This window comes from Vulpes vulpes, chromosome 4, assembly GCF_048418805.1.
Source record: "Vulpes vulpes isolate BD-2025 chromosome 4, VulVul3, whole genome shotgun sequence".
NCBI lineage: Eukaryota > Metazoa > Chordata > Mammalia > Carnivora > Canidae > Vulpes > Vulpes vulpes.
Genome location: NC_132783.1, coordinates 79,541,683 through 79,553,922, shown reverse-complemented (window position 1 = coordinate 79,553,922; position 12,240 = coordinate 79,541,683). Strand labels below are relative to the sequence as shown.

General features: G+C 42.7%; 1 protein-coding gene across 9 annotated transcripts in view; it reads right to left on the bottom strand.

Annotated features, from left to right (window-relative positions):
• CCAR1 (cell division cycle and apoptosis regulator 1) overlaps positions 1-7,361 on the bottom strand; it is a 61,577-nt gene extending 54,216 nt beyond the window's left edge. For 2 of the 9 annotated variants that reach the window (XM_072756197.1, XM_072756202.1), the window contains exons 1-2: positions 6,600-6,670; positions 5,299-5,418 (exon numbers count right to left, since the gene is read on the bottom strand). In XM_072756197.1, the coding sequence (XP_072612298.1) occupies positions 5,299-5,371 (73 nt within the window). In that variant the 5' untranslated portion in view covers positions 5,372-5,418; positions 6,600-6,670. Of the gene's footprint in view, positions 1-5,298; positions 5,419-5,636; positions 5,782-6,475; positions 6,692-7,206 lie in introns of those variants that run through there. The other 7 variants (XM_072756199.1, XM_072756203.1, XM_072756198.1 and 4 more) reach the window with 6 other exon arrangements.
• Between the last annotated feature and the right edge of the window lie 4,879 nt (positions 7,362-12,240).

Below are 12,240 nucleotides of genomic sequence, written 5' to 3'. Positions count from 1 at the left end.
GCCACCTGGCTGGCTCAGGAGTGGCGCATTCAACTATTGATCTTGGGGTTACGAGTTTGAGTTTTAATTAGTATTTAAAAAATAAAAATAAATTTTAAAAAAAGTCATGGTCTGCCTGGGTGGGTCAGTCACTTTAAGTGCCAACGCATGATTTCAGCTTAGATCATGATCTCAGGGTCATGGGATCGGGCTGTAGGTTGGACTCTGTGCTCAGCAGAGTCTACTTGTCCCTTCCCTCTGCTCCTCCACCACTCTCACGTACACACTTTTAATAAATAAAATCTCGGGATCCCTGAGTGGCGCAGCAGTTTAGCGCCTGCCTTTGGCCCAGGGCGCGATCCTGGAGACCTGGGATCGAATCCCACGTCGGGCTCCCGGTGCATGGAGCCTGCTTCTCCCTCTGCCTGTGTCTCTGCCTCTCTCTCTCTCTCTGTGTGTCTATCATAAATTTAAAAAAAATAACAATAATAAATAAATAAATAAAATCTTTTTAAATTTTTAAAAAAGATTTTATTTATGTATTTGAGGAGAGTGAGAGAGAAAGGACAAGCAGGGGAAGAGGCAGAAGCAGACTCCGCGAACAGGGAGCCTGACGTAAGGCCTGCTCCCAGCACCATGACATGAACCAAAGGCTGACTCGTAATCCACTGAGCTGCCCCATAAATGAGGCATATGAGGTGCCCCATAAATAAAATCTTAAAAAACAAAATCTAAAGATTCACTGGCTATCTCATTCTTAATGTCTCTTTACTTGTTAAACTGTTAAGTTTTCAGACCTAAAAGTTCTAAAACAAAATATGACTGTCACTCAATATATACCATAGGACTTCAGCTAGAAAAGAGAAAAAAGGGAGAAATATTAAGAACAATTATTTTAAGGTAGGAGAAATGAGATATAGGGCTAGAAAGGCAGAACAACCTGAATACCATCCCAAGGAGTTTGAAATGAATTCTTAAAATCCTCAAAGATACGTTAGCAGATGACTCAGAATAATGGAAGATAAAGAACCACAATTCCGATGTCCTAACATTAACTCTTTTGTAACCATCTGTAAAACCTAAACAAATTTCTTCACCTTTCTGGACCTCAAATTCCTTGTCTGTTACAGAAAGTTGTTGAGACAAAAACTAGGTCAGGTACCATGCAGCTTAGAAAAAGTTTGCGATTTAGTCAGGGTGCGTAAGTGGACTCAGTCAGTTTAAGTGTCTGCTATCAGCTCAGGTCACAATTCCAGGGTACTGGGATCAAGCCACACATTGGGCTCCCAACTCAGCAGGGAGTCTGCTTCTCCCTCTACCCCTCCCCTGCTCATGCTCTCTTTCTCAAAAAAAGTAAATAAAATATTAAAAAAAAAAAAAGAACGAAATATAGAGTAATACCATCCACCAAGTGAGAGATGGGAAAAAGAGCTTCCTGACTTAAGAATCCACGGTAAGCACTATGGATTAGGTTTGGGAAAGGCAAGGAAAACCCTGAAAGTTAGGTGAGAGATTTTGGAACCTGAGTTTTAAGCAAGAGAAAGCTGCTACTGACAGTTATTCAAATAGGAAGTGCCCAAGGCATAAATGCAAAATGGAGCATACCTGAGGCATTTTCAAAGGGGAAAAAAGTCAAGATTTGATATATGACTGAATATGGGGGTTAAAGGAAAAGAAAATCAAAGATGACAGATGAGGACACCTCTAAGAATTCAAAATTAACCCGAAACAATTCAAATATCAATCTTAAATTTTACAACAGATTTCAGCAATATATTGCTAGCATGCATGCTTTTACTAAAGTTTGTAATATTATCTAATTTTTAGGGTTAAGTACTCTCTACACACCTAACGTCGGGCTCAAAATCATGACTGAGATCAAAAGTCGCATGCTCTTCTAAGTGAGCCAGCCAAGTGCCCCCTTTATATATTTTGTTTTATTTTTTATTTTCCCCCTTTTTATTTTTTAAATAAGTCAGCTGTGTGAATGCAGTTAAACTTTCTTTCACTGTTAGTTGAGAATTTTCAAGGTTAGTACAAATGCAAAATATCTTTGCTAGAAAATAGAACAGCGAACACTTTAACTGAATAAAAACATGTTAAGTTATATACAAAAGTAGTAATTTTCATACTGCTCTCAAGACAAAATGAGTCAGAAATATAGGCACAGAAATCAAAATATTTAATTCAAGCTGAATTATTCAGTTAACCTTTTACTGTTCCACGATCATTTGATTGATGACTGGCCTCTGATACTAATATGTCAGGCATATTTTCAAAGGGTGCATTTTTTTTTTCTAACAGAGTAAAAAACTGGCACCTACACTATTATCCCAATTAAGTCCTTATATGTCCTTGGTTGAAATTTATCGAATTGAACTTGAAGCTGCCAGGAGAAAACCTGAGACAATAAAATTAGGTTAGAATGTTCTCCATTTAGGGTTGCATGGCTGGCTCTACCAGTGGAGCATGTGACTCCTGATCTCAGAGTTGTGAGTTCAAGCCCCGTGTTGAGTGTGGAAATTATTTAAAGTTAAAAAAAAAAAACTAGGAGTGGTGGAAGGGGAGGAGGGCGGGGGGTGGGGATGCATGGGTGACGGGCACTGAGGGGGCACTTGACGGGATGAGCACTGGGTGTTATTCTGTATGTTGGTAAATTGAACACCAATAAAAAATTAATTTATTAAAAAATAATAAATAAAAAAAATAAAGTTAAAAAAAAAGTTCTCCAATTAAAGGAGATGTAAATAAAACACATTTTAAATGCCTCAGGGGGATCCCTGGGTGGCGCAGCGGTTTGGCGCCTGCCTTTGGCCCAGGGCGCGATCCTGGAGACCCGGGATCGAATCCCACGTCGGGCTCCCGGTGCATGGAGCCTGCTTCTCCCTCTGCCTGTGTCTCTCTGCCTCTCTCTCTCTCTGTGACTATCATAAATAAATAAAAATTAAAAAAAAAAAAAAAAAATTAAATGCCTCAGGATTGAAAATTTAGCTTTTACAAAAATTTGTGTGGCTCTGAAAATCAGCTCTATTAAGAAGAGATGATTAATCACAAAAAAGGGTTTTAAGATGAAGGTAAGAAAACAGTAAGCTTTCAGGAAGCAGCCTAAAATATAGCACCTGGAAATGAAACATTTTACTAAAAACAGTATCACTAGAGTTCCATTTAGAACCTACTCCAGGATTGTTACAGAAAAGCTAAAGGCAGACAGATGCTAACAAAACACCTGGACTACTTAAAGTCATGATACGTCAATAAAATTTGATTTTGAAAAACTCTGATTAACAAGGTCTAAGAAAACCCACAAATAATTTCCTATAGCACAAATAGAAGCTCTGTTTACACAAACCCCATTATTTATATTTGGACTCTATGGAAAATATGGAAAGGGAGACCTATATTTACTATTGACTTTGAGTTTAATAATTTTATAAACACCTGGTGTCTTCACTATTTTTAAATTTTTTTTTTAATTTTATTTATTTATTCATGAGAGACACAGAGAGAGAGAGAGAGAGAGGGGGGGGGGGGGGGGGCAGTGACACAGGCAGAGGAGGAGCAGGCTCCATGCAGGGAGCTCGATGTGGGACTGGATCCTGGGACTCCAGGATCACGCCCTGGGCCGAAGGCAGTCGCCAAACCACTGAGCCACCCAGGGATCCCCTCAGCATTTAAAAAAAAAAAAAAAAAAAAGTGTAATATGAATTTAATTATAATACAAATGTTAATAACTACAGATAACAGGCTTCTGCCATTAAGAGCTATTTTACTGAATAACACAGATATAAATTTAAAACAAATTAAAAAAAAATAATAAAACAAATTATTATGCAGAAAAAGCCCAGGTAAACCATGTTTAGTTTACCAAAATACAAGTACATAGCACTTGGGACGCCTAGGGTGGCTCAGTGGTTGAGCATCTGCCTTTGGCTCAGGGTGTGATTCTGGGGTCCTGGAATCGACTCCTCCATCAGGCTCCTTGCAGGGAGCCTGCTTCTCACTCTGCCTATGTCTCTCTGCCTCTAGGTCTCTTATGAATAGATAAAATCTTTGGGGGAAAAAAAAGTATATAGCACTTGCTTCTGGACACTGAGTAACTGCTAATAATTCCCATTTCATCAAAACTAAATCAATACCAGAGTCCCCATTACTTAACATAAAATAGTACCTAGATCTGAATTAAACACAATCTATTATAATTATTTCAAATCTATTATAATTATTTTAATATCTTCAGTTGCTTACAGAACCAATCATTTAACTCCCCAAATGAAGAATAACTAAAATAAAAACTCAGAAGCATCCATTTCTTTAAGGAGAAAGGTCACCTACTTAAGTTAATCATGTCCATCAATTTTAGAACACCCAAGCCAGAAGATCATTGTGTCTCTATAACTTTGAATTACTAAAATTGACATTTTAAGTAAAAGGCAGTAAAGAACCAGTATTAGAGATGTCATAAATAAAAAAATATACTCAAATTAATAGAATAAACTAATTTTACTGGGTACTTAAACTGAAGTTCATTCTGTAGAATCTTTGGGACAATTATGTAAGATTCAAACTGTAAGTCAAGAAATCAAAAAAAAAATTTTCCCCTTAATTAAAAAAAAAAAATCTCTTCCGGAACACCTGGGTAGCTCTGCAGTTGATGAGCGTCTGTCACGGCTCAGGGTGTGATCCCGGGGTCCCAGATCAAGTCCCACATATTGCTCCCTGTGGAAAGCCCACTTCTCTTTCTGCCTACGTCTGTCTCTCTCTTAATAAATAAATCTTTAAAAAGTAAATAAATAAATATCTTCTAAAGACGCAAAGGGAACACTTTCAATGGCACATTTTTGTTGACCTTTTGAAAATGTCAACATTCCTTTGCTCCTTTTACATCTATTCATCTTTTTCCTTTGCTTGATAAATTCTTTAGAATTGGGCTTTTCACTTTAAATTCAAACAACTGAAAGCTAGTCATATATAGTTTTTCATAAAACTTAAACTTTTAATATATTACTTTTTAAATGTAACTTGTGACTACTGACACACTAACGTGCCAAATGAGATAACCTCTAATCAATGAGTGGCTGCTAACCTAATTAAATCAAATAAAAGTTAATCAACTTAATGTTTGAAAAACTATACAAAACTATCAAAACTGTGTGAAACAGACGTTTTGCTGGTTGATCCAAGAATTTTTAAAAGCTTCACAAATAGAAGATACATCATTTGCTAACATTCTACAATATCACACAGAGCCTGATTCACATAGTTGTAACATGTCCTCCCCCCATCCCCCAAGTTTACAGTACATGTGTTCAGGAGCCTGACCTGGCTGAGATACCGCAGTGGCTGTAAACTGAGTAGCCCATGGCGGATTCTTCTGTCCTCCAAACTGAGCCATGATGAAAGGGGGGTAAAAATCTTCACTTGTTTTTCTATAGCAGCGACCTATTAAGAAAAAGAATCCACATTTTAAAGCTCAAACTGATAAATATCGTGAAAAGTACTGTTAAATAAGTGTTTGTCAAGGACATCTCCGTAGATCGTTGTTGCATAAATAACAAGGTATATATACGAACGTCCTGATATGCAGCAAAAAACATTCTACATCAAGTGGCTCGCCAAAAGCACCCAATTTCAACATACGAAACGAGGAGTCGACTTACAGGAAGGGCACTTCTTTCCGAAGACTACAAACTGTCATATTTAAACGGAAGACCATGTGCTGTTATCTACCCAATTCTTAATAAGTACACAGCTCCAGGTTCAAAGAAAATAGAGCCTGCGTGTTTCTTTCGGCGATGTTGGGGGCTGAAAGTGGCGAAACCAATAATGAAAACTGGGGATGAAAACACTGAATAAAGGTATTTAAGGCCACCATTTAAATAACGTACATCTCCTTACTTTCTTGGACTGGGGAGGGCCGAGGGGCTCCTTTTCTCTCCCCTCCCTCGAGGGAAAAGACAGTTGAAATAACGGATGCCCCCTGAAGAACCATCGCTAAGACCCCTCCCCCCCTAAAAAAACAAGTCAGAGAAGCCGAAGATCTCAGCCCGCGCACCCCCTCCTTCCCCGGCGACTCGCAGGGGCCGGAGCTCAGCCATCCATCTTCCCCCAGCCCCAGCTCCTCCCGGGACGCAGACCAGAGAAGGCGGAATCTCCGTCTCACGAGACTGGGCGAAGCGCCAAGAGAGGACTACTCAAAGCCCTGGTCCCCTCGGCCCGCCGGGCCGGGCCGAGAGCCTCTGTCCCCCCAACCCCGCGCCGCCGCCAGCCGCCCGACGCCCCGGGCCGGCGGCGGGGAAGCTGAAGCTCGGCGGCTCCGGAGTGAGGAGGGACCGCAGACCAGCGCGGCGGAGGAGCGCGGGAGGCACCTGAGGAGCCGCGGAGGGGAAGGGGAGACGACAACACAAGGCGGTGGGGGAGGGGCCTGCCGCGCGGGGCCTGCTCCGACCCGCACAAAAGGGACCGCGTCCCTCCCGCCCCAGTCCCACGAGAGCCCCACCGTCGCCGGCCTACGGACGCCGTGCTACCGAAACAGCCACTCCCGGCCCTTCCGCGGATCCGACAGGACGTCAGGCCCCCGGCTCCGCCGCCCGCTGCTCCAACCGCGAGGACCAGACCTTCACCTGAGTCGGGTCCCGGCTAACACCGAGGCCATTTCAAACCCGTCAGCGTCAGGCGCATGCGCCAACTTCCCCCTCTTCCTCCACGCCTTCCCCCCCCCATCTCCGCGAGGAACGGCGCTTACGGGCTGACGTCGTACGTGCGCGCTCCCCCGCCCGCCTTCAATACGCCCGCCGCCTGCGCTGCGCAGCCAGAACTGGAGCGCGCCTGAGGAGAGTTACCTGAGCTTCCCACAACAATGAGCGGGCCGTGTCTCCGCGCCAGCTCCGAAGAGACGCCTTTTCGGAGGGTGGGCAGGGAAGAACCGGCGGTCACGTGACCCGGTCAGCCCGCCGCCATTTTGTACTTTTTCGCCTTTTTTGTGTGTGTGTGTTTTTTTTTCTTTTTTCTTTTAGATCAGGTAGTTAAAAGAGTGGATATAGCCTGTACTGTCTTCCTGGTTTTTTTTTTTTCTTTTAATTGAGATGAAATTCACTTACCGTGTAATTCACTGTCTTAAATATTTTGTACAGTCCAGGGACCAATTTTTAAATTTTTTCCAGTGGCCTTTATACAGTCCTAAGGTTCTGTAGGCCATCGCCACCTCAACGCTTAAAAGAAGCACCTTACCCAGTAAGCAGTCGCTCTTTATTCCCTGCTACTGCCATGCCCTCACAGGCACTAGGCGGCTTTGTCTCCGGATGTGTATTTCCTAGGTACTCCGTGTTCATACAGGGTCTTTCGTGTCTGGCTTCTGTGGTGTCTACACGGAGCGTCTCTGGATCGGATTGCAACCCATCCTCCCCCCCCCAAACACGGAGCGACCCCTTCCGGTGGAAGCCGGTGGCGCAGGTGGTGAAAGACTCGACCGAGGCGGAACAAAGGAAATGGAAGTTTATTACCGTCACCTCAAGGGAGCGACCAGCAGGACCCCGAAGGAGAGAGTCTGCAAAGAGGCAGTGGGTGGGGACTGTTTTTAAAGGGGGTCAGATGAGGATTATGGCCACCTGCAGAATTCTCCCGTGTCTGGTATCTGTGACTAGTTGTAAGTAGCCCGTTGGCCAGTTAGGGCCTATGGATGCATAGTTGAAGGTAGGTCCCCCTGTAGCCCGGCCCATCTGTAGTCAGGTGGCCTGGTGGGCCTTTCTGAATTCCACTGCTCTGGCCCGTTTGCCTAAAAGTGGCGTCTACAGCCTCTTTGACTTACTGTTTTTAAGTTTCATGAAGCAAGCCTCAGTACTTAATTCCATTTCATGGCTAAAACGAATCCTTCAAATGGCTATCATCACATTTGTTTATCCATTTGTCCTAAGACGATCGCTTAGGTTGTCTTCACTTTTTGCTGTTATGAATAATGTGGCTGTGAATATTCACATACAGGTTTTTGTGTATGTGTGTGTGTGTGTGTTTTGAACTCTTGTTTTCAGTTATCTTAAGTATATGCACAAGAGTGGGATTCCGAGTCACGTGGCAGTTCCATACTTCAGTTTTGAGAAATTGTCAACTTGTTCTCACAGTGGCTACATTAATTTAATTTAATTACACTAATTTTAGGGACGCCAGGGTGGCTCAGTGGTTGAGCGTCTGTCTTTGGCTCAGGTCATGATCCCGGGATCATGTCCCATGATCCCGAGATCAAGTCCCACATCGGGCTTCCCACACAGAGCCTGCTTCTCCCTATGCCTGTGTCTCTGCCTCTCTCTCTCTCTCTCTCTCTCTCACGAGTAAATAAATAAAATCTTAAAAAAAAAAAAAAAAAAATCTTGAGACACAGAGAGAAAAGTAGACTCCCTCCAGGAAGTCCCATGCAGGTCTCCATCCCAGGACCCAGGACGCTCAACCACTGAGCCACCCAGGTGTCCCATAAATAAAATCTAAAAAAAAAAAAAGTTATCCTTATAGGTGTGCATGGGTGGCTCAGTCAGTTAAGTAGTTTTGGCTCATGTCACAATCACCTGGGTGGAGAGATCAAGTCCCATGAAGGCTCCATGCTTAGCAGGGAATCTGCTTGAAGATCCTCTCCCTCTGCACCTCCCTTTACTCTTGCATGTGTGCATGTGCTCGCTCTCTCTCTCTCTCTCTCAAATAAAGTATTTTTTTAAGATTTTATTTATTTATTTGACACAGAGAGAATGAGAGTGCACATGCAGGGGGAGCCAGTAGAGAAAGAGGGAAAAGCAGGCTCCTCACTGAGCAGGGAGCCAGGTGTAGGGCTCTATCCCAGAACCCTGGGATCATGACCCAAGCTGAATGCAGATGTTTAACCACGGAGTCACCCAGGCACCCCTAAAATAAATCTTTTAAAACAAAACAAAGTTGTTCTTATAGTATCCTTGTGTGTGAAATGGATTTGACTAATATCCCTAAAGACTAGCAAAGTTATCTTGTTGGCCATTTGTCTATCTTCTTTACAAAAATGTTTATTCATGTCCTTTGGCTCCCCCTCCCGAACCTTGGTGATTTTTGTGTGTGTGCAGTAAAAAAAGATATATATATGAACATAAAATTTGACATTTTAAACATTTCTAGAAGTGTATAATAATACGATGGCATTAAGTACATTTACAGTGTGGTACAACCATTACCTTTGCGCAATTTTAAATTTGGTTGTCGTTTTGACTTAGTCTAGAGTTCTAGTTCTGCATACTAAATCTTTATCAGAGATATGTTTTGCAGATATTTTCTCCCATTCTGTGGATTATCTTTTCACTTTATTAGTAGTATCATGTCATGCACAAAACACTGATTTTTGTTGAAGTTGAACTTAATCTACATTTTTGTTATTTCTGTTTGGGAGGACAAATTTTCTGCTACACTTGGAGATTATTCTCACTGATCTAAGAATTAAACGAAGATGAGATAGATTAACAGATTAGATTAAAAAACAAGAAAAGTCAAATTTAATTACATAGATGTGGGACATCCACATAAACATTAGAGATTCCAAAGATAGTCCAGCAAAATGAGGTATATGTGTCATTCTGGATTAAGGAGAAGGAGATAGGGGTCAGGGGCTTGAAAGGAAAGGAAGGTAATTCATAGGAAGAATAGAAAGAGTAAATATTTGGTAAATGTTTGCTGGGCCAGGGCAGCCCCGATTGCTCAGTGGTTTAGCGCCGCCTTCCGCTCAGGGTGTGATCCTGGAGATCTGGGATGGAGTCCCACGTCGGGTTCCCTGCATGGAGCCTGCATCTCCCCCTGCCTGTGTCTCTGCCTCTCTGTGTGTGTCTGTCATAAATAAATAAATAAAATCTTGGGCAGCCCCGGTGGCTCAGCGGTTTAGCACCGCCTTCAGCGCCATGCGTGATCCTGGAGTCCCGGGATCCAGCCCCATGTCGGGCTCCCTGTATGGAGCCTGCTTCTCCCTCTGCCTCTCTCTCTGTATATCTCATGAATAAATAAATAAAATCTTAAAAAAAAAAAAACAAAATTTAAAAAAATGTTTGCTGGGGCATCCAGAAACAATGTGGCAAAGAGATAAAAAAGTCTTGCTAATTTCCTCCCTAAGGGCACTTGGGTGGCTCAGTGGGTTGGGCATCTGCCTTCAGCTCAGGTCATGATCCCAGCCTCCTGAGATCAAGCCCTATGTTGGGCTCCCTGCTTAGTGGGGAGTCTGTTTCTCCCTCTCCCGCTGCCCCTCCCTGTGCTCATTCTCTCTCTCTCTCAAATAAATAAATAAAATATTAAAAAAAAAAACACCCAACATGAGGCTCAACTCACAACCCTGAGACCAAGAGTTGCATGCTCTTCCAACTAAGACAGGTAGGTTCCTTTTGATAGGGATTTCATTGAATTTGTAGACCAATTTAGGGAGTATTGCCATCTTAACAATATTATCCATTTCATGATTAGAGGATCTTTTCTCTTTAATTATTTAATTATAAAATTATTTAATTACAAAATTAATTAAATTTAATTATACAATTAAATAAATTTTAATTTTTTAATTTTAATTTTTTAATATATTTTACTTTTTTATTTTATTTTTTTAAAGATTTATTTATTAATGAGAAACACAGAGAGAAAGGCAGAGACATAGGCAGAGGGAGAAGCAGGCTCCCTATGGGGAGCCCGATGTGGGACTCGATCCTGGATCCTGGATCCTGGGATCAGGCCCTGAGCTGAAGGCAGATGCTCAACTGCTGAACCACCCAGGTGTCCCTATTTTACCTATTTATTTGACAGAGCATACAAGTAGTGGCTGGTGCTGAGGGAGAGCAAGAGGGAGAAGCAGACTTCCTGCTGAGCATGGAGCCTGACGTGGGGTTCTATCCCAGTACCCCAAGATCATGACCTGAGACCTAGTCAGATGTTTAACTGGGCGGACCAGGTAGTCCATTCATCATTGTTTTTTTATTTCTCAAATTTTATTTATTTTTTTATTGTTTTAAAAAGATTTTATTTATTTATTCATGAGAGACAGAGAGAGAGGCAGAGGGAGAAAAGCAGGCTCCATGCAGGAAGCCCGACGTGGGACTCGATCCCGGGTCTCCAGGATCAGGCCCTGGGCAGCACTAAACCACTGAGCCCCCCGGGCTGCCCATTATTTTTTTTAAAGATTTATTTATTCATGAAAGACACAGAGAGAGACAGAGACATAGACGGAGGGAGAAGCAGGCTCCTCGAAGGAAACCTAATGTGGCACACGGTCCCAGATCATGCCCTGAGCCGAAGGCAGATGCTCGACCACTGAGCCACCCAGGTGTCCCTATGTAGGCCATTTAAAAAAAATCTTTTTTGGAGCAGTGCTTGGATGGCTCAGTTGATTTAGCATCCAACTCTTGATTTCTGCTCAGTTCATGACCTCATGGGTCTTGGAATCAAGCCCCACTTTGGGCTCTGCAGTTGGCAGGGAGCCTATTTGAAGATTCTTTCCGTTTGTTCCTCCCTCCACTGGCTTTGACTCATGTGCGCTCTCTCTCTCTCTCTCTCTCTCTCTCAAATAAATAAATGAATCTTTTAAAAAACCTTTTTTTTTCTTTTTAACAAGGTGCCTGGCTGGCTTAGTCAGTAGAGTGTACAACTCTTGATCTTGGGGTTTTTGGCTTGAACCCCACATTTGGTGTAGAAAATACTTAAAAATAAAATCTTAAAATGGAGTGCCTGGGTCACTTGGTTGGTTGAGGGTCTGCCTTCAGTTCAGGTCAGGATCCCCGGAGTCCTGGGATAGAGCCCAGTGCTTCCCTGCTAAGTAGGGAGTCTGCTTCTCCTTCTCACTCTGCTTGTGCATGCTCTCTCTCTCTGTCTCTCAAATCAATAACTAAAATCTTTAAAAAAAAAAAATAAAATCTTAAAATATCTCTTTTTTAACGGAAAGAAGGATTTATTTATTTAAAGTAGGCTCTATCAGGATCCCTGGGTGGCGCAGCGGTTTAGTGCCTGCCTTTGGCCCAGGGCGTGATCCTGGAGACCTGGGATCGAATCCCATGTCGGGCTCCCGGTGCATGGAGCCTGCTTCTCCCTCTGCCTGTGTCTCTGCCTCTCTCTCTCTGTGTGACTATCATAAATAAATAAAAATTAAAAAAAAAATAAAGTAGGCTCTACCCCCAAAGGGGGCTTGAACTCATGACCTGTAGATTAAGAGTCACATGTTCTCCCAATTAAGCCATGCAGGCACCCCTTGTAGGGGATTTTTTATCTTTTTCACTCAAGCAGTGCTGCAAT